A 25412-nucleotide genomic window follows, 5' to 3' on the forward strand; every position below is an offset into this window, starting at 1 on the left:
ATCTTCTGAATACGGTCAGAGCATATACTGACTGGAACGTCGAGTTTATACCTCTGGTTCTTTTCAGAACCATTTCGGTCAGTTTGAGAAATTACTCCCACATGGTGTTTCCGCAAACCTTTCATTCATTAGTATCTCCACCATGCAAAGCCCAAAATCTTACTTAAATATATTTGTGGTGATTTTTTGGAGGCTTGTCTCTTCAAAGATTTCGCTGGTTCTTTTTTTTTCTCAATTTTGTTGCTTAATGATGCTACAACATACATACTTTGTCGCTCCTCAAAAGACAGCAAAGGTGCGTCGCCCCTATACAGTTTTGGTATCGCCGAAGTTGGCAGGCTTCCATATTGCTAAAAATGTATGTACTTTAAAGTACTTTAAATCAAGACTTTAATTTGTATCCACAGTGAAGCCCTAACTTTAAGGCACAATTTCACATTTACAACTGTATTTTGTCTCTCCGAAGCTCGTCGACCGATGTTAGTAGGCGTTTTCTTTTATAATTTTAATTCAGTAGACAAATAATATCAAGAATAGGTTTTAAATCAATTTCAGCTGCCCTTCCATTGGTCCAGAATTCCAGTCTTTTCTTGAAGACACACTTTACATTAGAATTTAACACTATCAGGCTAGGTTACGTGTTCGTATTTCTTGGAATAAAAAAAACCTCACTTCTAAGGCTTGAATGAACCGAATGCCGAGGTAATGAGAGAGCGAAATTTGCAGAGTTTAAAATGGACTTTCACCTATGGAATCGTGATGTATTATTTAACAAACCCAACAAAGACTCGTTCTACAACCAGGTGTACTTTTCCTCTGGCAACGGCGTTGAATATATCAGTAGTGGAATGTTTAATGAATGGGACTGTTTTGAGAGCTAAATCTTCAATCAGGAATAAAGCACGAGAGCTCTTATGGCCCACGTGCAAACACCAGGCATTCCTAAGCAATGCGAAGCTTCTGTGTTAACGTTGCATACAATGATGGATGGCAGGCCAGACAGCAAATGCATCACGGAATGTACCAACTAAAAGTTTGCACTCACTGACACAACAAGCCTCGGCCCACCTTCCTCAATTCAATTTGACGACACGACAAAAAGCGAATCCACCATATGCCCCGCTGTTTTGAACTTTAAAGTGGAATCTGTATTCTAGTACGTCAGACTATTAGGCGTGACATATTCTACTCCGTCAAGTTTCGCCAAGAGAAAACCTTTTTACTGACGAGCGAACACGAGACGAACTCGGAGTTGTTTTTCGGCCCGGCCAGACGGCGTGTCACGCAACAAACCGACTTGGAGATCACTGTGGGCTTGTCAATCTCAGACTACGCGAAGCTGTTGTGAAACATGTTTTTTTTTCTCTTCCAGTAGTGTGACATTGACAGACTTTTGATGTGGAAAACACACCTGGCCAGCTACGACCCCCCCCCCTTACCGCGTTGAATGCGAGTCCCTCCAGACGAGCTCTTGAATCATGTTCGAGGGGGTATAACCTAGCCACATCTCATGTTGGTGTCGTGCTTAATATTGTCTAGGAAAAATGTGATTCTGGAGAGTTTTCAGACCACACTTGCTTGCGAAATTATTTTTGGATTGGTCTCTGAGGAAGGTGCATGGTTGTCCGTGGTCCTAACAGCGAATTGGACGTCAAACCACACAGCATGATACAGGTAGGCCACTAGGTCACTTTTATTTTACTGGTCCCAAAGGGCCAGCCTGTATGCACCGACTCATTGACTGATGTCCATTGTGACAACCTGATACTGGCTGGTAAAGAGAACCGGGCAGTGCTATTGTATAGGATTACCCCGCAATGAGCCAAATCCGGTCAATTGTGCACGCCGAATGCATGAAAAGACTAAAGTGAATAGCCATTTTGAATCAATTGAAAAGAATTTTACGCATTCTGGGACCAGCTTTACTAGGGTTACCTTGTCTTTGTTTATATTATAAGACTTAAAATGTATGACAATATAGGCCTGGTTTAAAACAAAGTAAGTATGTCGTGAGAGTATTGCGCGTATTGTTGTCTTACTTTCTCTAGATCTATATGCGGTTCGTTAGTGACTTCGTCATACACGCGCGCGCAACACTGATTACTAGCGCCCATTGGATAAACACTACAGTTGTGTTAACTTCCGGTTCCAATGGTTCAAATGCTATACGCAATGTGCAGTGGGCATGGTTTAAACTGAAGTGACGTCACACTAACCAGTTCTTAAGTGTGACTTCATTTCATCTTAAACCACGCCCACTACACACGGGGTAGCACTGAAAATCATTGGGATTATTGGAACCGGAAGTAGTGCACAGTGACGTGTTTCGCCAATGGACGTTAGTAATCAGTGGTGCGTTCGCGTGTATGACGCAGTCGTTAACGAACCAATGAGTAATCCGACGACAATCATTACAAGTCATTACTGAGGTGCACCATGCTTGCGCGCAGGTGGTACGCACTACGCGCGCACTCAGTGGCCAATATGGTTTCAAACTGTACGCGCACCTCAATGTAATTTTACGCGTACTATAATGCACAGTGTGGTGCCACCTTAGTGATATGGCAATCACCGAATTAGTAACAAGTGCATGTGGTTACCTCATTTATTTATTTATATTTATTTATTACATTTCTTTACTAGGTAATGCCAAAACACTTCAAAACTGGTTTCCATTTGGGCCCTGCACTCATTAAAAATGACAACAAACATGTATACAAATACAATACATTACAAACACAATACAATACATTACAATACAATGGGATTTTATCGGGTGCTAGATTAGTTAAATGAATAATTAATTGAATAATTTCAGTGGCTAACGCATGCAGGGTACCAACTTGTATTTTGTCGACAAGATAATCTTTGAACATTGATGTACATGTATTTTTGCTGCATCATTTTTGAACTGTTTCGCTACGTGTTTTGAATTTTACAGCAAGAGTCAGACTTTAACTTTAATATAATAGTTCTACGTCCTTCTAAAAAAGTGCCGCATAGAGGTGACATTTTCGTCTGGTTCCCTCACCTTCATCGCGATCTATCACGCATACCTGGAATTCCACTCAGCGCCATGTGCCGCGGGGAACCATACCTCTCTGTCAAGCTATTGCCGTAGGACACGTATAGTGAAACGTCGTAAACAGAATCCGTATACGACATAAATAATAGGCGCAATAAAGCAAGTAGCATAAGCCACGTGATGCCATATTTGAATCATAACCCCTTATTACGATGGCAATATAACGTCGGTGATATCGCTGATAACTTAACGGTGATTCAACACCTTTGTTAAATACTTTCTTTGTGTTTTTAAACATTTTGCGTGACTCTAAAACCTCACGACAATTTAGCACAACGCGATTAAAATGACAGCACCAAGCAACAGTACAACACGTGTACATTGTCTATGGGATTTTGAAAGAAGAACAAAAAAGAAGAAGAATCCGTACACAAACAAAGGCTTTTTCGCAACTATGCCAATTAAAATGGGGAAAATGATTAAATCACAACAATCATAGATTGTACATTAGTCAGGCTAACACAGCCATATGGTTGCGAAGGGCGATTTCTAAAGGTTACGTAACACTTTATTTTGAATGAAACTTCATGTACACAGACATGGTCACGTTGGCGGGAGAAATCTTTGAAAACTAATTTCTCCAGTTTTGAGGACCGTATCTTCATGCAACTTTCAGGATTTATTTCCCCTATAATGATCCAAGTATGTGCTGAAAGTCGTTGTGATATGTTCATTACTTAGGCCTCGCTACGTGCAATTTTAAAAATTGTAACACTGGCGTTCGCAATATCTATCAAGCCTCAAGAATATTAATGAGGTTCCTATTCATTACGGTGTGCAGTTAACAATTCGATAAAAGCCTCCTGCACGAGTTGTTAATTAAGAAATATCACACTTTTGCCGGCTTCCATTGGTTGATACCGAGACCCAGGCCATGTCACGCCGAGTGACGCTAATGAATATGCTAATATGCCCGTCATCATTGTGTGCTTGGCCGAAATCGGTCAGCCGTAGCGCCTACGGCGCTATGCTGAACAATGCACATAGGTTGGGTCGGCAAATAATTGTTTCGATCCTCTTCGAAATTTTCCATGGAGATGGTTCACGTTGTAACACTAACGTTCGCAAAAACAGATTAAGCTGAAATTCGAAATATACTTAGATAATGTAAGTGTTCTGCTACTCGTGAAACAACAACTGGGATAAATTCCTAGAAATTGGGATAAATACATACATTTGGGGAAGTTTTTGAACGATTTCTTCCAGACTTGAAGGTCAGCTTTGAGAGTAACCAGTATTGAGGTTTCGGCATCGATGACGGCGAATTTTTCACTGACATGAAGTTTAGAATTTCTTCTTCAGTTACAATGTAACATTTTAATCATACCGAGCGTATTTTCGGAGAAACACAACGTTCAAAATGCCATGTTTTGGGGGTGCATGAATTTCACTGCTCTGTTATAGCGTCTAAGTACGTAATCGGATTAGCTTTGCCTAACAACGGTTAGCAACCATATGGCTGAACAGACATCAAATGATGGTTTTTCAATCATGTACTGTGTGAAAAATATAGAGTTTATTGCACGACATTCAATAAACATGTAAACAAGGTATACATTACTTAATCGGCAAATCATGTTCTCCACGAAAGCATTGCCGTAGGTGCAATAAGTGCATAATATATACGTGATGTGCAAAAACGCTTTGCAGTTAGCATCTGTTCGGGCAATTTGTCAGCTTTAAAATGTCATCTCTTCGACCCCAACCACACACATGACATTGCCATTATGTATACCCAACCCATCGTCAACATGAACTTTCACAATGTTGCTTTATGCAACAGACATTCAGCGTTTAGTCGCCAGAGCCCTGTCAATAATTGTTCCCATGTCTGCGGTGCTGCTACCATGAGCTGCCGGATTAAGTCAAATTTGTCCTAGCATTCGCTGCGACATCACCCGTGAAATCCCTCTCCTGGACATTCTGTTCTAAAGTTTAACCCTTTGAATTCAGAGGTTTTGAAAAGAAAAAAACTCTGATTCCCTCCGGGCTTCCAGTGCTAGCTGACCCCTGGTCGGAAGTGAATGATCCGGGGGAACACTTGCTTGAATTCTCCCGCGTCCATCATCGAGTTTGCCCGGTGGGCTGTCGATCTGCGGGGAGAAAAACAAGAACGTCCGAAGAAAAGAAAAAGGGACACTCAAGATTCTGGATTTCCCATGGTGTGGAGACAGAAGGAGACTGATCTCCGAACAGCGTGAGGCAATGAGGACATCTTTCTTCGGTCGTCAGGGGGTGAATCGCGCCGCTGGTCCCGTTGGGGGATGCCGGCCCTGCGCGCCCCGGGCGGTAGACAAGTCGTAGGCAACTTCGGCCTTTGAGAAAGGTTTAGAAAGATTGGAGATTTTGTTCTTGTGGTGTGGGGTTCAGTTTGGGTCAGGGTCAAAGGAGTGGTTTCTTACACCGTTGGTGTCGCGATTCACATACGCTTACGTTACTGCACATGCTGTGGCAAGGTTTCTTTATTGCAAAATTAAAGAAATTTTTTAATACACAGGGTGAGCAACAAAAAACGAAACCTAAATATCGGGACCATTGTTTTAGTAAAGTTCTAAATGTAGCACTTTTAAAATCTAGGATATGAAAGCTAAATTCATAAGCTTTCTTTCAGTATAAGAATCATTCAAATCACTAATGTACTTTTTAAGTTACGGACTTTTAAACACAACCACCGTTTTAAAGTTCTGTCCACGGATCACGAAAAGGTAAGTGTTCTTTCAGCAAAACGAAAACAAATCACAAAGGGATGTGTGAATTGTTTTCGTTTTGCTGAAAGAACGCACACCTTTTGTGTGATCCGTGGACAGAACTTTAAACCGGTGGTTGAGTTTAAAATTCCGTAACTTGAAAAGTACATAAGTGATTTGAATGATTCTTGTACTATTTAGAACGAAATAGGAGCGTCCCACTCTTAATTCAAAAGTTGAAATTAATTAATTGATTACTTGTCGTGGGCTGATTTTTCTCTTGTGATGTCTTCCTGGAAAGCTCATAACTAATGTAATGCTAGAAAATTATCTATTCAATTTGAACATTTATTTTTCAAGGTGCCACACCCAAAAAGCACGTTTATACCAACTTTAAACATCGTCTGATATTTAAAACTGTAAAGTCTAGCGTCTTTGGGACTTGTTTTACCTCTAATTTTTTTTGTTCTGATTGTACCGTGAGTTAATTCGTAACGACTTGTCTTCAACAATTACCTAGAATTTAATGTTTCTTCGAAAGTATTTTGTGGTCAGACATCAAGTAAAAAGTAAAGATGTATGAGTCAAACTGCTTTCTGTATCAATCATCTTAGTGTGACTTTCTTTAAATCCATCTCATCCTTTAAGTAATCAGAACAATTTTGGAAAACAAACTGTCCTTTTTTTGTTTCGACAAAAATGACAACTCGGCATGTGACGAATCAAGTTCATTAACTTAAGTTAGCTTACCTTAGCTTAACTTGGGAGACATGCATATATATATGATGAAAAATGTTTTGTGATAGACTGGCTGGCCAATCCAACATAAGCCACCCCAAAAATAGAAGTATACTCTGTCTTTGAAGAAGTTTGCTATCTTTAGGATATGACGCAGTGTTGTAAAAGTCACACAAATTGGTAAATTGCAACTGTTTTGGAAGCAGGCCCGCGGAAATTTTTGGCAATAGACAACAATGACGAGTCGTAAGCAACTGGAATTGTGATTGGTAGATTGTCCTTATGGAAGACACAGTCACATGATCGCAATAGTATGGAGGTCGATGCACTCTGAATGAAGCAATTGGCTGAATGAACGAGCCCGGAACTCGACTAAATTGTGGAAGACAATTTGAGTTGTCGCTGCCTCGTGTTACATCAGTGTTTCCTTCGTATAAAAATGAGGCATTATGACTCCTCGCTTGTTACTTAATCAGTGCAATGAATTGCTGGGTTGCATCTACAGGATGTGTTTCATTGTCAAGTGGAATCATTGGACTTGGACTAATAAAATACAAACAATTCTTCTCTTTATTTTTGTGTGTGTAGAAAGTAGAAACACTATAGGGTGTCCCACAAAAAGTGTGCAAGCAGATATCCTTTAATTTCTCCAAAACTACTTAACATGAGTATTTCATCTTGATGGAGCATATCAATTATACTCTTGCGTATAATCAGTGAAAATGCCATGGAAATCCGTTCATGCAAACCAGAGATCCAACAGATTGTAAAAGGCTGTAGGTTTTTTCACCATTCCAATGGGATTAATCCCAGTGGATAAGATTGTCATAGGCCTTTTCACTCTGATGTAAATTAACTGTGTAAATCCCATGGCCTTTTATAATCTGTTAGGTCTCTCGTTTGCATGAACGGATTTTCATGGCATTTTTGATGAATATACACAAGAGTATAATTAATATGCTCCATCAAGATGAAATACTCATGTTGAGTAGTTTTTGAGAAATTTAAGGATATCTGCTTGCACAACTTTTTTGGGGAAACCCTGTAAACTCCTCATACCTGTCACGTACAAAGTCAACTTTGTTGGTCCGACTTAGGTCGGAGACATTGCTTCATCGACAAGTGTAAACCAGCAATTTTTAGCACAACAAAAATCCAAAGCATAGGCGGCCTATAAAAAGAGATAGCACGGTGACCTCTCAACTTTGATTGGTATTAATATCAACCCCCTTTTCTTAAAAAAAATTAAAATACCGAACGGAAACAAATTGGGGCCACTTTTTCCAGAAAAATACTTATTTCGCTCCCCCACCCCTTCCCGGCCCTCCCCCTTTCCGAACGACTCAAACCTAGAAACGCTACTGGAGAGAATGTTCAGATTTGAAGACTCGGGACATGCACAAGACGTGCGCTAACCATCAAAATCATTTCTTCTTTTTTATGCGATTACGTCACAAGTGTGGTTTTCCCACCGGTTTTGGCTGGGAAACCCTTTTTCTCAACTCCCCCCCCCCCCCCATTTCGTAATTGGGCCGACGCCACCAGCGTCCAGATCCGACATCATTGAGGATATCCGAACTACCGATGTGTCACGCCTTACTCACGCGCCTACCTTACGGAGCGCAGATCAAAGAATTAGTGCACGCAAACTCTGCATAATTGACGTTCATTAATGGCCTTGCATTGTTTCGTTTAAAGTCCCTTCTGTTTCTTTGTTTCCGATTGTAGGAATTCTTTCATTTCTTATTTGTAATATTCCTTCTTCTTTTTTACTTAGTGTAGGATGAAAAGATACATTCTATTTCAAAAAACGAAGTTCATAATATTATAGACCTTTCAGTCGCCGACCATTTTGCCAACCACAGGTTGCCAAACTATGGAAGGTCCAACACTGCAAAAATGAAGAATAGTTATTCATGATTACAAAAATATTATTTTAATCGTTGAAAATACAAAATTATCAACAAATCCTACGAAATAATTCCTAAAGATGTTTTTTGTTATGTAATGAGGGTGTTATAAGGATTTTTTTGGAAAAATATGAGGACTTTTTTGGAAAAATATGTTGCCAACCGCGGCTTCAATTTATGCGCTTGCGGCAGCCCATACAAAATGGCCCTCAATGTTTACAAACAAAAGAAAGGTCCACACGTACAACTGAATTCTACACTCTAAAGAGTTCCCGTCGGATTTGACCCGGATTTTGAGTTCTATTTGACTCGATACATTTCAGGGTCAAAATGACACTTTTCCGGTGTCATATGAAAATCCGACTCCTATGAAAATCGGACTCCTTTTCTCTATTATTGGTTAATCCCTCGCACGTGACCAGTCACTCTCCTAATTATCATACTTACGCATGCGCAATACTACCAACGAGTCCATATTTCATGTAGATTCACGCTACACTGGGTCAAAATGGCACTTGGTCGTTTTTTGGTTTGGGGGTCACTTTGACCCGGAAGCTTTGGTAAAATTTTCATTTGAACCTAGAAAAGTGTCATTTTTACCCTATAAAGTGCAAGGTCAAATACGATCCTGATTCCGGGTCAAATCTGATCCGGTGTCATATGAAATTTGGACTCTAAATCTAGTCTCTATTGCCATATTGCCTTAGTGACCTGTCCCTGTACTTAGGCATGCGCAATACAGTCAAGATGTCCGTATATCATAGTATAAATTTCACACTAAACCGAGACTTTTAGAGTGTACAGGATGAGTCAAAAAATATATTTCATGTTTAAAAAAAATATGTAGCACCAAAAATAATAATGACTGGAAAGCCATTTCATAAAATACTTTTAAATGAAACAAATTACTTAATCACAATTGTTGACAGTTGTTGAAACAAGTATTCTGTGTCATTTTCTTTGTTGTTCCAAACGGTCAGAACACACAATAAATTGGTTTTTTTTACCAAACAGGTTTTACGGTCATTGCGTTTAAATGGTGATATTCTTTGAACGGATTGAGCAATTTCAGTACTTTTTTCATCTTAAAGTAGTTGATGAAATTGGCTTTCCAGTCATTATCATTTTTGGTGCTACATAGTTTTTTAAATATGAAATATATTTTGGGGGTTTTGATTGTAAACACAGCTCACGTTGATGCCACTTTGTCAACTGTAAATTGTATATAGACCCGCCTACACCTGATCTTCAGTTTCAGTTCAATCATCAAGTGCGTACTCATCGTTTAGCATACCAAACCTAAGTAGGACACTCTGCAATCAGCACTCATTGCCACCAACACCCAACCCCATGCATCGTCAGCCCAAGCAACCTATATTTACCCTTGAGACTAATCTCACCAAAGCCACGCGCGATCACACGGTATTAGCAACACCAACCCACCCATTTTACTTTCCCGCTTTTTTCCCCCGCAACACCCCGCGCGCGATGATACACGAGTGACACAATCCCGTCTCCAATTCCCGCCAAAAAAATCCCGCCCAAAACTAAAAAAAAAAAAAAAAAAACTGTAGTCACGGACGCAGTTCCTATCGACCCCTCTGTGCTGCCACAAAAACGCGTTCCCCTTTACCAGGCTTATCGGGATATTTGTCGGGAACTTTGGAATTAAGAAGCGCTGTCAAATTCACTCGCTATCTTTTCCACTCACCCTGGCAAAGAGAATGACTTTGCTAACTTCGCGTCGAGGGGCTGTCAGATGCTATTAGGCCCCTACTCTTAAAAAGATGAGACCATTTGCTACCAGCTTTCTCGGTTTATATTTTGTCGGCAAGGGGTCGTAACAATTTTCTCGGTTCATACTCTGTCGGTAAAAAGATCGTTAAAAAATCTCATTTTGAACCCGACACATATTTATTTTCTATGTAGGCCGAACTCATTACCTTTTTTTGCCTTACTACAAACATGAGATCAGTGCGAGAAATAACAGTGAACTTTTGTTGTGTTCAATTTTCCGGGAAAAAAACAAGATTTTTTTTTGAAAATGGAACTTAGCGTTTTCCCGGTATGCTACATTCGAAAACTTAATATTTGTTTTTGCTTTTAGCCCGTACCTCTGCAGATCAGAATCCACTGAACCTGGTAGGCCCTACAAAAAGTCAAATTAACAACCGGTTATTTTGTCCCTCAAAACGAAAAAAATACCGTTTTCATAATGATATTATTTTGTCAAATGTAATATCATTTTGGTAAAACTGTAATATTGGGGAACTATAATGATATCGAATTTTACTTTGAGTGTCTGTTGATAAGTGTGCCAATTAATGACTTAACCTGTGAATGTCCATAGCTTTTCCGATTGGACTGTCCGCTTAAGACAGGTGGAATCATGTCCAGGTGGCCGCAATGGGGAGGTTGCAATCTGTGTCGTTGCGTGTCACAGACGCGCACAAGACGAACAGGGCTCATTATCAGAACATCCGGGAGACGGGTGGAGACCCACGCAAAATACTCGTCACCCCTGGCTGCACTTTATAGACCCTGACAGCACCACATGTTACTGTCTGTATCCCGAATGGGTGTAACCCTCCTTCGGCCAATCTCCAAACTCCTTGAAACAATACATCACGCGGTAGTGCGTGATGGTGCAGAGACGGAGTGAAAGGGCGGTATCCTAGGCAGAACGAGGCAAGTTAACTCACTGGACTTGATTGGTGATTAGTTTTGGCAGGGCGGACTAACCATCACTGCCTTATGGTGTTATCCGTATACGTGGTAAGAAGGGGGAGCGTATACCAGTCTCGGCCTGATAGCTCGGCCTTAATTTGCAGTGACCACGAGGCGGGCTCCCTGCCTCGCAGATCACCACTTGGCGTTACACGGGATTTCCTGTATTTTCCACAGCCGTACACTTGATTCGATGAAGGCCTAGGATAGCCCTTGGGGGTTCAAGTGACACCTCAGGCATTCTACCGATTGGTTCTAGTCAGCACGGACACACGAACGATTTACTCTGATATTCGTGTCTGTGTTTTCATTGCAGGCCTACATCCACCATCTTGTTTGAAGGACTGCCGACGACTAAGTGTCCCTTGCCGCCATTGGCTGAAAGTTTCCCTCTTTAGTAAAACCATCCAGTGAAATCATCCGACTTAAGTTTGATAATTCTCCACAACTCGTACATCTCGAGAACATCTGCGCAAACTGGTATTTTGGAAGTGGAAGCAAAAACTGCGGGTTAGTGCAAACTGGCATCGTCCAGAAGAGTTGGATAAGGATCATCAGCTTGATATTTCAGGTAAGATCTTTGGATTTCATGGATTGAAAAAAAAGAATTTTCTGCATTCACTTAAACAGCATTTCAATTGCATTATTTATTTCCAATGAAAACACACACGATTAAAACAAGGTTTTACTATATAGTCCTTAGTCGAATTTTATTTTCATGCAGACTCTGTATTTTTTGGCTCTGTTTTCATTGCTCATTCCTTGATCTGAAAGGCAAATTGTAAAACATTGTTTTTATAAGTAGAGTGAAATCTCGATAAGTCAAACATCAGGGAATTGGCTCAAATTTTGAGCTAAGCAGAGTTTTGAGTTATCCAATGGATTTCTATTATTGACAGGAAGAAGCTTTTAATTTGAGTTATTGAAGGGTTTTTGAGTTAACAGGTTTTGAATCATCGAGATCTCACTGTTTTCGATCTAGCTTTGAGTTATTTGAATTTATCTGGTAGAAAAAATGGAAACGTTTCTATCAGAAGCAAATTCGTTTCGTTATTTTGGTGCAAATCTTGGCATGAATTCACAAAAGCTCCAATGTTCCAATTTAAAGTGCAGTCAGCATCAGTCAGAGTTCATACTTCAGTTAAAGTGCACCTTGGCAACCAGGGGAAGCGACCTAAACTAACCATGAGATTGAATATCCTGATTCCTGATTGGTCAGTTCCGATTTCCCGCCTCCAATTAGCGCTAGACTCGTCAAAGAACATAGAGTTGACATGGACCAATATTGTATCGAGCAATATTTTGGTTCACCACTTCCCCCTTCTTTTTTGGACAAGTCCAAACATTCAGTTAGTTCTGGAAATAAATTTCATAACACTCTGACACGAAGAGTACTCTTAATTCCAAAGAGTGAAAATTCACTCCATTTCAATGTGGATTCACTCCGACAGTCGGAAACTAGGACTAGACGTTTTAGAGTGAAATTTCTTCAATCGTAAAGATCGAGTTTTCACTCGAGCTTCGACTAAAGTGGTTCATTTTGCAGACTATTTCAATCGAAAATGAGAGTGATTTTAAGTCTAACACGTCTAGTCCCTAATTTCACTCTTTGGAATTTAGAGAGTATGCCTGTTATAATCCACGTCACTATAATATGACTTTGCGAACCTGTAACACTTTCTATGGAAGATTGGCAAACATTTAGTAAAACTAAAGTCTTTTACCATGCATAGAAATTGACCAAGACGAACTATTACAACTTTTTTGACTTTTTATTTTATTTTATACAAATTGAGTGAAATGGACAAAGCATCAATAATAACCTGTTTTTAATTGAAAATATTGAAAGGTTATTTAAATCAGTTTTCTCCACCATTAAATTCCCTTTTTCGAAAATGAGATATTTTCTATTTAAATAGTTTTTATTGATATAACGAAGGAAACAGAAATTGACCTTTTACACTTTTTTGCACGACTTGGGCATTTATGCAATGGTGAATTGCAACAACGTAAAGAAATTAAGAATGAGGCTCAACCATGATTCCTACTAGACTTTGGGCAGGCCTATAACTTCCCCTCTAATCTCCTCAAGATATCAGTCAGGCCTTGGTTTGTAGCTTTTCCACAATTTTCAGAGGAAACACCAACTCGTGTTCTCAGTTTATCTCCCCCGGCCAAGACGCATGGTGTTGGGAGGCCGTAAGAGGGGCCTTCTATACCCCGCTGAACATGTGTCACGGTTTGTCAAGGCGCTTCCCGAGTCAACCCGCGAAATGGTTTAACTCGCCTCCAATATCCTGGTGGATAGAATCTCGGACAGGCTTGCACAGGTGCATGGGGCAACACGCTAGGGTGAAGACGTACATAGATTGGGTGGGTCCGTCTTACTATAGACGACCTTTTCTTTTTAAACTTTTTTAAAAACTAAACCTTCACTTTAGACTTTTGTGTCATACATTACTCTTAAGGCCTATATGGGATGAAATATAAGTTTTAATCACATGCAACTCAAAGATGAGGTTCTTTTTTACGCGGTATCACTTTGAAATCATATATGCTTGAGGGAAAATGAGCGCCGAGAGACGCAGAGACGAACCAACAGACACACAAACAACAAATAGGCACTATATATGTAAAATCAAATATAACAACAAGTTGGCAGGTAACAATTTAACATCGGCAACAGAGTTTTGCAGAATATATAGACTGTTCATCTCTTGCGGGACAGTTGGTCGGGTAAACACATTTCAGAAAACAAACAAGCAAACAACAAACAAACAAATGACGTAGGTTGGTCTGTTGGTCATTACCCTTCAGATATATAGGCAACATTCATCTTCACACAACAAATCGGATCTTAATCGAGGTGAGGCTCTTAAACAGTCCAGACAACGGCTTTACACGGGATAAAAAGCACGTGTTTTAGGATCGGTTAAGGAGGAAGTTTTGTCAACAGTGTGAAACGCGAACAAGCCGCTTGATATCTTAGGCAGGTGAGCAGCTAAACTTCGACTACCCCCCCCCCCTAAAAAAAAGCATTTCACAGAAGGAACATCAGCGGGTCGAGCTGAATCATACCCCGTAACTTTGGGTGTCGTCAACCCCTGTATACGGTACACGCCCATAATGCGGAGAACCACGAGAACAGGTGGGGGAAGTAAGTGCGTCACGCGCGCTACCAACCAATCAAATCTCTGCAATTCATAGTCCGTATATACCCAAATTAACTATGACCAGTGATGATTTTTTTGGCAAACTGTTTTGGTCAGTTCCGATGACGTCATAGAAAAAGAGTATAGGGAGAATAATTGTCACGCTCGCGTGCAAGGGATGGTTCAAAGTTCTTGTCTCATTTCAACGGCCCTCTTCACTTGGAATATCTTATCAGTTGAGACGGGGAAAATTGTGCGCACTTTAAGAAAGTGCAAATTTAATAGGTAAGCTTTCGAGCTCGGCCTTAACTGTCCAAAGAAATCTGCATCATGTACAGGGTGAGTAAAAAAAACCGGAACCCAAACACCAAAAATTATATTTCATATTTTAAAAAAAATTGTATCACCAAAAATAATAATGACTGGAAAGCCAATTTTATAAGGTACTTTTAGATGAAAAAATGACTGAAATTGGTCGATCCGTTCAGAAAATATCACCATTTAAACACAATGACCCTAAAACCTGTCTTGTCCGAAAATGCGATTTAAGAATCGTCGTCGAAATCGTCTTCAAACATCACCAGCGATACAATCTCTGTTTAAACGTTAAAAATGTTCAACAGAATCCCTTTGAAGGCCTGTCCCTTAGAAAAAGTAGATTTTATAAATCATATTGTTTGCCTAACCAGGGTTGTTAATAAAGATAATTGTGCACCACAGCTGTTGACAGTTGTTGAAACAAGTATTCTGTGTAATTTTCTGTGTTGTTCCAAACAGTAAAAACACACAATGAATTGCTTTTTTTTGGACGAGACGGGTTTTAGGGTCATGGTGTTTAAAATGGTGATATTCTTTGAACGGATCAAGCAATTTCAGTAATTTTTTTCATGTAGAAGTAGCTAATGAAATTGGCTTTCCAGTCGTTATTATTTTGGGTGCTACATATTTTTTTTAAATATGAAATACATTTTATGGGATTTGGGTTCCGCTTTTTTGGACTCACCCTGTAGTTGATAATTTTCCACAGTAAGACCAGTTCCTTGATATTACCCTATATTATTTCATTAACAAACCGATTTTTCTTATATGTAATATTGTTGGATTGATTCCATCTTGACTTTACTCGTGGATTTTCAATTGAGTGAAAAGGATCCAACTGATGCTAGGGACTAGAGTTCGGAGAACAATTTTATTCAATCGAATAGATTCAATTCAATAGTATCCTTTTCAATCCAATTCTTTCAACCTAACAGAGGGATTTTTAACTCTTGATGTACAGGGGGGTGCAAAAAGAAGGAAACCCACTTTTGACAGCAATTTTTACTTACTTGTTTAGCACATTTCAAAAATTCAACTTAGTGGAATTAAAATATTGATATTTAAACATAAGTGACGAAAAAATGATTGCAAATGCATATTTTGTCTCTGAGATAGGGTAGTTTAAAAATTTCATGTGCCAAACCTGTTTGTCCATGGACGGCTTTATTCCATCTGCTTGACTGAGCTCCGGAGCTTGATTTGAAGACAAAAAACACTACTCTAGATTTACACGTGGACAACAGTGATTTTGGTGACTTGTATTCAAATGAGCATATTAATAACACTATTGTTGCGATTTTTTTAAAGATTTTTTTCACCACGTATGGTTGAAGAGCTATACTTCACTACAATATAAAACAAAAGTTCAAATAAGTTAAGTAAGTAGGTTAAAATTCCTGTCAAAAGTGAGTTTCCTTCTTTTTGCACCACCCTGTAGGTAGTCCCTACTTTCCGCGGGTGGTAAGAGTGAAATTTCATCCATGAAAATAAGAGATTAACATTTAGACTGTTCGCCCAGAGGTTACACTGTCATCAACTTCCCCTTGGCCAAAGTCGACAAGGAAACTGCAGTTGTCTTTCCAACAAGCCTCATGAGATTTCCATAATTTGCCCTTTCCTTGGCCGTATAATTCAATGATATGTCCCAGCAGGCGCCCAACAAGTGCTAATTGGGGGGAGTCAAGTTACACACAATGGTTGAAAAGAAATTGCCGAAACCTAGAAGGCTTTCAAATAAAGGACAATAGCAACTACCATTATCGGTAGCTTTTTTGTGTAAGCTTTTCCTGTCAGTTTTAAGGACAGATTTATAGACCCATTGTTTTACGACATGGAACATTTCCCCTGCGTTTTCCCCACTTTTGAATAGCAAGACGATGTTCAGATTTCCTGAGTTTCCAAAATGCATCACGAATGAGACTTTTCCTTTCGGATCTATTTTCAGCAAGAATAACTTGTAAAGTTTTAAACATTATCTCCTGGTATCAAAGTTTTGGGTACACATGTACACGGTACTTTCTCTGTCTTTGCAGTGAGACCATTCGCAATTGGCACTTTTATTGCGAAATTATCAGTGTCCTCTATGTCGTTGAATGAAGGGAACTCTCTTCTTTTGCCGGACCGGGAGGGGTTAATTTATGAAGCTTAATGTGATAATTGGGGAATGATTACATCGAATGGGAGCCAGGGTGCCGCGGAGTAATTGGTGTAACTGATTAGGGAGCATCCCAATCGGAAATGTAGGAATTTTAGAATCGTCAGGGAGGAGGAAGTGTCGATATTCGGGTCATAAAACTGATCGTGAGGAAACAATCCGAAAGCTATACAAGAGGAAACGAAATATATTAGTTCCTCTTATGTTGTGTCTCTCCGCCCTTAATCATCATTAATGCTCTCAAGTAACGAAGGGGCGATTCAAGGGTATTTAACTTCGTTCTTGACGACCGTTTTCAATGGGTCCCAGAGTGCACACAATTTTATTCAATAAATAGCAATTTACTGGGTGTTTTCCAGTAAAATACTGTTGGGCAATGAAATTTTACCGACATTGGTATGAAATTACCTCATATTGGGTTGAATTGGGTGAAAACTGTCAAACTATTGGGAAGAATTTGCCCAAGAGTGTAGGCAGTTGAAAATTCGACCAGCACTGGTCGAATTATCAACCCATTTTGCCCAACTTTTTTTACAGTGCAAGCATCAGTCTACAAACTGGGCCTGATTAACCCATCCATTGGTGTTCAACGGGGTAGTCCTACACAGTAGCACTGCCCGGCTTAAACTAAGGTCCGCGGCCAGACTTTGCCCACGGTTCTAGCGATTTATGTCTTTCCATCTTTCGTTGCTAGGCCAGATCTATGCATTTTAAAACTTTTACAAAGATAAGGTAAAATTTTCCAACGTTACAGCTTAAAACTTAAGCAATTAAGTGAAAAGAATGTCAGTCTAGTAAAGCTAGTACCAAAACACACAAAATTATATTCAGTTGATTCGGAATGGTTATTCACTGAAGCTTTTCTATGCATCAGTCTAAACAGTGGGCTGGGTTTAGCCATTTATTAGCGTTACGAGGTATCCTATACGATAGCACTGCGCAACACACAAGTGACAGTCAATCAGTCAGTGAAAAAAGTCAGTCATTCAAGTCAGTCAGTGAAATCGTAACAAAGACGACATACAGAGGCAGACTCTCTGAGACCAACGGAAAAAATGAAATGGAAAGAAGCACAAATTGATCAGAAATAAAAACTTTACCGCAAGAAATTTCACTTTAAAAATGTGACGCAGACAAGAACAATTCGAGCATTATTTTGGACAGTGCTTATACAAGTAGCGATCATGTAAGCTCGGAATCGACCTGACGTGTCGTGCGGCGTGTTATTTAGCGGCCGTGAATCATGACACTTTCGCGGTAGGACCATATGTTCAAGTTCGGAGAAACATAAAGCGCGCGGACCTGTGTCATGGCCGGCAGTCGAAGGAAGTGGAAAAGGGGATGTGGATAATCATATGAAACATTTAACAGCTCTGTCCTGAAGAGTGACAGATCATTCTGTTCGAATCGTTCGATTATGAAACCGGTTCTTTTTAGAATCACACATATTTTGTTAAGTCACAGAAGAGTACACCTGCATAGTTTTACCACAAAACCTCATACCAGTCCTATTAAAACTAACGAAGAAACACAAATGAGTAACTAACTTTAGAAAAAAATAAGGAATCTCATAACTTATCTCTCTTTGTTTTAATTTGTGGCTTTTCCTTGTTCAAGTGATCACATTTGGTAACATTCTTAATTTTCTTTCCAGAAGAAGCCTACAAGCGATATTTCAGAAGCAAGCATGTTCAAGTTCGACAACAGGCGAGCGTTTAGCGACATTCTGCCGTCTTTCAACCACTTTGGCGCCCCCAACGGCGGCCAACATCCAACCAGCTCCCCTGTCTCGACAAACGGGTCAGACCTTCTCAACATGGACGCCAACGGACTGCAACAGCAGCAGCAGCAGCCAGTACCACACAACGGCCACGTTTCGCCGGGAATGCTCGTTCAAACCGACTCCAACGGGTACGGCATAGCGACCACCCCGCACCGCGTGCTGGAGAAGAGCGGGGCGCCCCCTTCCGGCCTGATCGACACCAGTTCGACTGATCGACACCAGCCCAGGATGACGGAGCTCTGCCCCGTCGGTGCGTCCACAGCTGGCTCGAGGGCCATGGTCGATCTCGTCATGGATGACGTCGAGGTCAAAGGTCGAAAGATAGCCAGGAATGACATCAATGGTAAGTTTTAGCTGTTTTCCATTGGAGATATATTTATACGGCTGTTGCCTGAACTTCTTCATCTTATGTCCCTGTACAAAATGACATCTAAATCGACATCAGAAGCTAAAAAGACAACTTATAAACATAGTGAAGGCTGCCCAAAAGGAAGCTGGTTCAAAAGCTGTTTTTTAGCACAAAATGCGGCAAGAACTACCTGACGAAGACCAGATTGATGGGCGTGTCCCCGCCCACCCAACCAGGCAGCTGTTACACACTCCCTACTGTAGATTAGACGGTACCGCCCAACAAATCCCAATATGTCGTACTTGCTCATCTATAGTATAATGACCTCGGTCATTATTGTTGGCGTCTTGTTCAAGTCGGGGTTATTATGTAAGGGAACACGCCCTCACGCGGTGACTCATGATGATGGTGAGACATGGCGGAAGTTATCAATATTACTTAGGGTGTTAGCGATTGAAGAGATTGTGCTAATTACACATAACTGATGTTCCTATGGGGTTTTGTGTATACTCCGGAAGACTTAAAACATAATCGGAACATAGGCAGGATATCACAGCTTGTATCGAAATGAATTTAACATCAATACCGCTGTAGCGCCCTCAAACACCGGAAGGCGCAATTATACCGATTGGTCACAGAATCACTTGAGCAACATGCACGATGTGACTTTTTTAAAAACCTCATAATATATTTAATGCACCACTAATAAAAAAAATTGACGATACTATTAAAAAACTGGCAATATTAGGTTTATTTCTGCATAGGCCTATTTCGTAGTTTACCGCAAGCATGTTCAAAAACTCCAATAGTTGATTCATGTTAACTTTTAAAACATTTCCATCTAACAATTTTTTCTTTCTTACAAACATATAAAATCAAAGAATTGATTTCTTATTTTTTTCTGCACAATTTATAGGCTTAATCACACAACGTGTGCCGTCTTAAAATGTTTTCTTTTGAAGTTTGTACATGTAAAAAGCCACGATGTCATACGTATACAACTGATTTTGGCAGAATCGGTCTTGGTACCCAAATTCACTAAAGGACCTGTTAAAAATTAAATTTCAGTCGAAAAAAATGTTGCTCAATCCATTCACGCATCGCACATACGCTAGATGTTGCAGCATAGGGTAGAGTGAGATAGGCTTAGGTCGACCGTAATGTTTCCTCAAATTATGGAGATCCGGTTATAATTGACTTCATGTTCACCGTGATTTATTCTAATGGACCGTCGTGACTTGGCCGTCCAAACCCCGTCAATCGACTGGGGAGCTTGCCAGTCAACACACGGTAGTAGACAAGGGACTCGCGCGGGCCGACTGCCCGGGTTAATTGTGTGTAAACTTCGGTGCTGCGTATGGCACGGTAAATTTGGGGAACGGTGTTTGTTGGCCGGTTACACACACACGCCAGAAAGAGGGAGCATGCAAATTGCCCATCGTGTGAAGTCGAGCTATCATTATTGTCATCTCCGGCGAAAAATTGATACCGAGCCCCCTATAATAAAAGACTCCCGTGGATGATGGACTTCACGACTGCATCCCACCTGCCGCCGAGTTTCTGTCCCGTACTCCCGCGGGGCTTGAGCGCTACTGGCCCGTATACCCATGCCCCGTATGCTCGCTGAAATGGATGGACCGCGGACCATTATAAGACTCGCACGACCGGCACAGAAAGTCAATGCCTGCTGTGATACTGCGCCCATAATTACGATCATCTTCTATTTCCATGTGCTTGAATACTGTCCATTTTCTGAGAGTTAATGGCCAGTCTGTATAATACCCATTATACGGCTTGGGGCAGTGTACCCCTTGCCTCATTTGCTATTCATGAGAAACAATTGTCTCCAAGCAATATACCAGTTCTCAATACCGAGTACCCTTTCAGTTCTCCATCTTATGAGACCAGCTCAATTCAAATCACGGCTGGCGTGTGGTAGAGAAAAAAAGAATAAACACACCAGCTAATTATTTTGTTCTAGACGACTACAGGGGTACATAATAGTTTTCGCAGAATTGTTGAATACTGATCAATCAGGTTTATCTAGCTCTTTTGTTATGTGCTTGATGTAAGATAATTATCTTGACAATAAAATATAATCCATACAACAAAATCACGGAATGTGAATGGTCTAATAATTCTAGTCCAAATTATAGTTGCCTAGCTCCTCGCAAGAGAAGGTGCCTTTGTTAAAAAAAATCGATTGAATTTCGTATCTTTTTGCGAATAAACTAAAGATAATATCTTCAGAACCATGCAGCAGTCAAGGGCGGATCCAGAGCACAATTTTGGGGGGCCAAAAACAAATTTGTGTCTCCCAAAAAGTGGGTAAAAAAATTACGGCGTGGGGAAGGGCCCCTAAACATTTTCGGATTCTCGATGCTCTGTGGTGCGATCTGAGGCAATTTCTGACCACTTTAATCAATGTTTTTTGAGGAAAAGATGGTAGTGTACTCATTGCCTGCCTTTATTGCGACGTCACATAAAAAAAAAACAATTGGTTGGGGTTGGGGGGGGGTTGGGGGGGCATGGCCCCCTTTGTCCCCCCCCCCCCGATCCACCCTTGGCAGCAGTTAACTTTGTTTAGAAAATTCGTTTTGACTTCATTACTTGCCACAAAAGTTGACACAATTCCCATTGCCTGTGTTTCAGTAATGAATTACCTTGAGTTTGTGACGAATTTTTTTTAGTATGAAAGCGTTTAGGCCTAGGCCTAGGCCATGTGAAAAATGTGGAAATATAATTGGATTTGCAACGAGTCTGTTGAATTGTTGGCGTAATTTTCTACCAATTGCGAGCACATAAAATTAATTGAATGTTTTTAGGATGATAATTGCAAAGGTATAATAAGATTTGTGAAAATGCGACATCATTGGGACAGAAGTAATTGTCAATTGCAGCCAGTGTACTTTGTAAACCAGCTGGCAAATGTTACAGATTTATTACTTTACATAAAGACATCTGTACTTGGTATAATTATCATTGGTTATTAAAAAAAATGATTATAAAGCATTTCTCCACTAAATACTGGTTCAATATTTTGATGCAGATAATTGAAATTTTTGATTGAATGTATCCTCGGAATGATTCGTATGGACTCATTCCAGATTCACGCTTGAAATTTTAATTTTAATTCGGAACTCGCTCCATCTGAAAATCAAAAGGAAAACAGCCCCGAGATTGTCTGTCTGTCCATCCCATTCCAAAACACCGGAGGATCTTCAACAACATAAACAACCCTCCTCGCCTTCCCCCCAAAATATCGATGTTTTCACTCCCTGACACACACAGCGATAAAGACCCGCTAGGAAACACAAGCACTTAAGACGGCCAAGAACCAGAGCAGAATGATTTTCTGTCAGTTTTTTTCTACCTCTCCCCGCGCGCGCAAAAACTCGCCAACCGTTTAAACGCCTGGAGGATCTGAGCTCTTGCCGCGCGCGGTGGGTCCGTATAAACCGCGTCCGCTAAACCCACTCCCAAGTCCGTATCATCGTATCAATTAACCACGTATCATGGTGTGTTGATGTTGGCATCTTGAAGGCTTTTAAGGGCTGAGCAGTTGGCCGTCGGCCACGGCGCAAATGCAACAACAGAACGTGCTGGGGGAAAAAAATTAGGCGACCGATTTGAGGGGGCTGAAATTGAAGTCAGTGATACTGTAAGAAAAGCTAATTGCGATTAGCTATAATCGCTAAATTCTTAGCTGAAATTCAATTTTATTCAGACGCAGTTTAACAAGAGCATGTTTTATTTTGCAGACAACAATAACAAGAGATATACAGAAACAAAAGACATAGTGACTTTGTCTGGGATAGCCTAAAAAGCCAATATTTCCATTCCCCCCCCCCCCCCCAAAGTAGCTTTCCAAATAATTATAGAGCAAAAAAAAACAATCAAGTTACACCTACAATTGAAGAAAAATAACACAACGTTCAGAGAGTGCAATTGTTTTATTTTGCGTCCTCAACTTTTCTTGAAGAGCCGAAGAAACAATTAGGCCCTGCCTGTTTTTGTTTATCAAAACAGGCCGCTCTATGGACAGGTTTTGATCATGTGATCTGTTACACGGTACCCTGTGGAGACATGGGTATAAAAGGGAACAAAATACTGAATACGTCTCCACAGGGCAATTTCTATAAATGAATACGTCTCCACAAAATAGATAGATGGATTTTACTCAAAAACTAGGAATTCCCAAGGTGTGTTGATCCGTCGCAAATTGAAGTATTTTATGTAAGGGATATTAAGTCCGCATTTCAGCCCAGGAAATTAATTCTGGTGAAATTGGAGCATTTTGAAACTACAATTTCAAACTCGAAAACTTTAGTACACGAGAACAAAGAAATGACTCCACAAGGATACAAATTCCAGTATGGATGAATTTGAGTGCGTGTGTTCCCCTCCACACTCAGTTAGCATAGGCATACTACTGTGATGATGTATCTCATAAGTTTAAGCCACTTCCGCAGCACTACACTACCCCGCTTCCCAGTCCATCATCTCATCAACAAAGAAAATTAGTATTAACATGTTTGCTACAAATTTGCTTGCATAACAACTATAATTACCCGATAATTAGCTTTGCAATACGCATATCAGTTGTTAAAACCTACCCCGAATTTGTTTCTCTGTAGCAAACGAAATACATGTATACTTCGCATTCCCTTTCTTTGGTTTGTATTAATTCTAAAAGTAGCAGATTCTTCTAACGCCGTCAGATGGTCGATTTTACGGCCCATTTCACAAGAACAACTCCATTATGTAGCTTGTTTGTGTGCATGATCTGAATCCTAAAAAAAAAAAATGCAGTGTTGAGCTTTTAGATTTGGCATTTGTACTTTTTTGTTACCAGATGATTGAAAGGGCGCCCTCAACATTCCCCGCCGCGTCGTCTATTCGACATGGTTTTATGACTAATGAAAGTCCTGGCATGGTCTTCTTGTTTATTGTCCATTTTAATCATTTGTTTTAACACTCCGTGGAAAAAACACTGAATTAAGAATTAATTACAATGACCCAAAATAGAAATACGTGGGACAATGAACGATCAACACCTATATTTATATTACATTATTGGTTGCGAAATATCGTCTGTACAACATCTAGTGAAATTCAATCATTATTCATCAAAAAATTATGGTAGTTTTGAAGTAACTTCAAACAGAGGTATTCCAATCTTTGGAAAGATTATTACTGGAATGATAAGAGCATTGTGGTGGTTCTTATTTCTCATTAAAACGGGCTGTGTATTCTTGAAAGGTTGCAAGTACTAGGCTGTTCTACACAGGTGGACTTCTAGAATTTGAAAGCAAGGATTTTATTCGAAAGACAGCTAGCACTCGAAGTTTTGATTAAAAATCAGGCGATATGTTTATTTCATCGGCAACGTTCATAGGACTCTTTTTAAAGGCAGAGGGCTTACTGGCTTAAGTTAAGCACAGTTTTGACTATTCATTCGCTGTAATTGACTGAGAAAAATCCTCGTCTTTTGTGATTAAAAAGGTCTTCTATATGCTGAGTTTGGACAAAAAGTATACAGCAAAGCCTTCTTTTACATAGGCACAATACAGAGGCACGTGTCTTAATGAGGTATGAAGTTCACTTTTTTTCCGGCTAATGAATAGCTTCCGGTGACTTAAGAATCCCGCCCACCTTGGCTACAAACCAACCAATCAAAGCCGGGAGGGGCTGTGAATGACAGGTGTTGACCGCGCGTCGAAATGGTCCGTGGCCTCACGCACACACCACCGCACACTGTATGTACTGTGGCTCCAACCTTGCATCGTGACATCAACAAATGAAGCGCCCACCGATGACTTTTAGCTTCATCATATCGACTATACACGGCACCGAGTTCACTGAACACGCAGCACGCACTTTGTAAACACAGTCACGCACCACCAGCGCTCATCACTAATGCTGTAATTTACTGTGTCTTTTCATACAACAAATGCTAATCGCGCAGGCTCGATTCTGCGACCGATTTTTTTTTCTAAATTAAATCAACAGTTCAGGCCCATAGTCTCACATATCCTGGGAAGGTCTTCACATGTCTACGTAAGGGCTAAACTTCTTCCCGATACCAGTAAGTCTTTCGTTGCTTACCTCTCGTTAATCCTGCGAGCTACGGCTTTAGTCCGTTGAGCTGGTGGAATCCGCTGTTCAGCGAGGCGGCTTAGCGGTGGACCGAGCGCCAATACCTTGGAGAGTGTACATGAACACGGACTGTTCCACCCGTTCACCGTGACTGCAGCTGAAAGCAGGCCGAGCTTTTTGACGGTGTGCCCCGTCACAGCGGCAGAACAAGACCGCTGAACTCATCCCTGGATTCCCGTACTGTAGAACAGTTAATCCCAAGGGTTGATTCAGACTCAGTAGATCATCAAATAAGAAGAGAAGGGGGAAAAACAGGACAACTATGAACACTTTGAGTGAGCCACTGTCGACTCTTGAGGAACTGGTTGGCTCGAGTCCGAGGCCCGGTTCAGTGGTGACTCTCTCCGCT

The 25412-nt window shown here is 40.5% G+C and overlaps 1 protein-coding gene across 3 annotated transcripts in view; it reads left to right on the top strand.

The window, feature by feature from the left end:
* The first annotated feature begins 920 nt into the window (after positions 1–920).
* LOC119731189 (pituitary homeobox x-like) overlaps positions 921–25412 on the top strand; it is a 42132-nt gene continuing 17640 nt past the window's right edge. The window contains exons 1-3 of one of the 3 annotated variants that reach the window (XM_038204254.1): positions 921–1674; positions 11464–11718; positions 18427–18898. In XM_038204254.1, the coding sequence (XP_038060182.1) occupies positions 18460–18898 (439 nt within the window). In that variant the 5' untranslated portion in view covers positions 921–1674; positions 11464–11718; positions 18427–18459. Of the gene's footprint in view, positions 1675–11316; positions 11719–18426; positions 18899–25412 lie in introns of those variants that run through there. The other 2 variants (XM_038204256.1, XM_038204255.1) reach the window with 2 other exon arrangements.

Source organism: Patiria miniata, unplaced genomic scaffold, assembly GCF_015706575.1.
Source record: "Patiria miniata isolate m_02_andy unplaced genomic scaffold, ASM1570657v1 HiC_scaffold_23, whole genome shotgun sequence".
NCBI lineage: Eukaryota > Metazoa > Echinodermata > Asteroidea > Valvatida > Asterinidae > Patiria > Patiria miniata.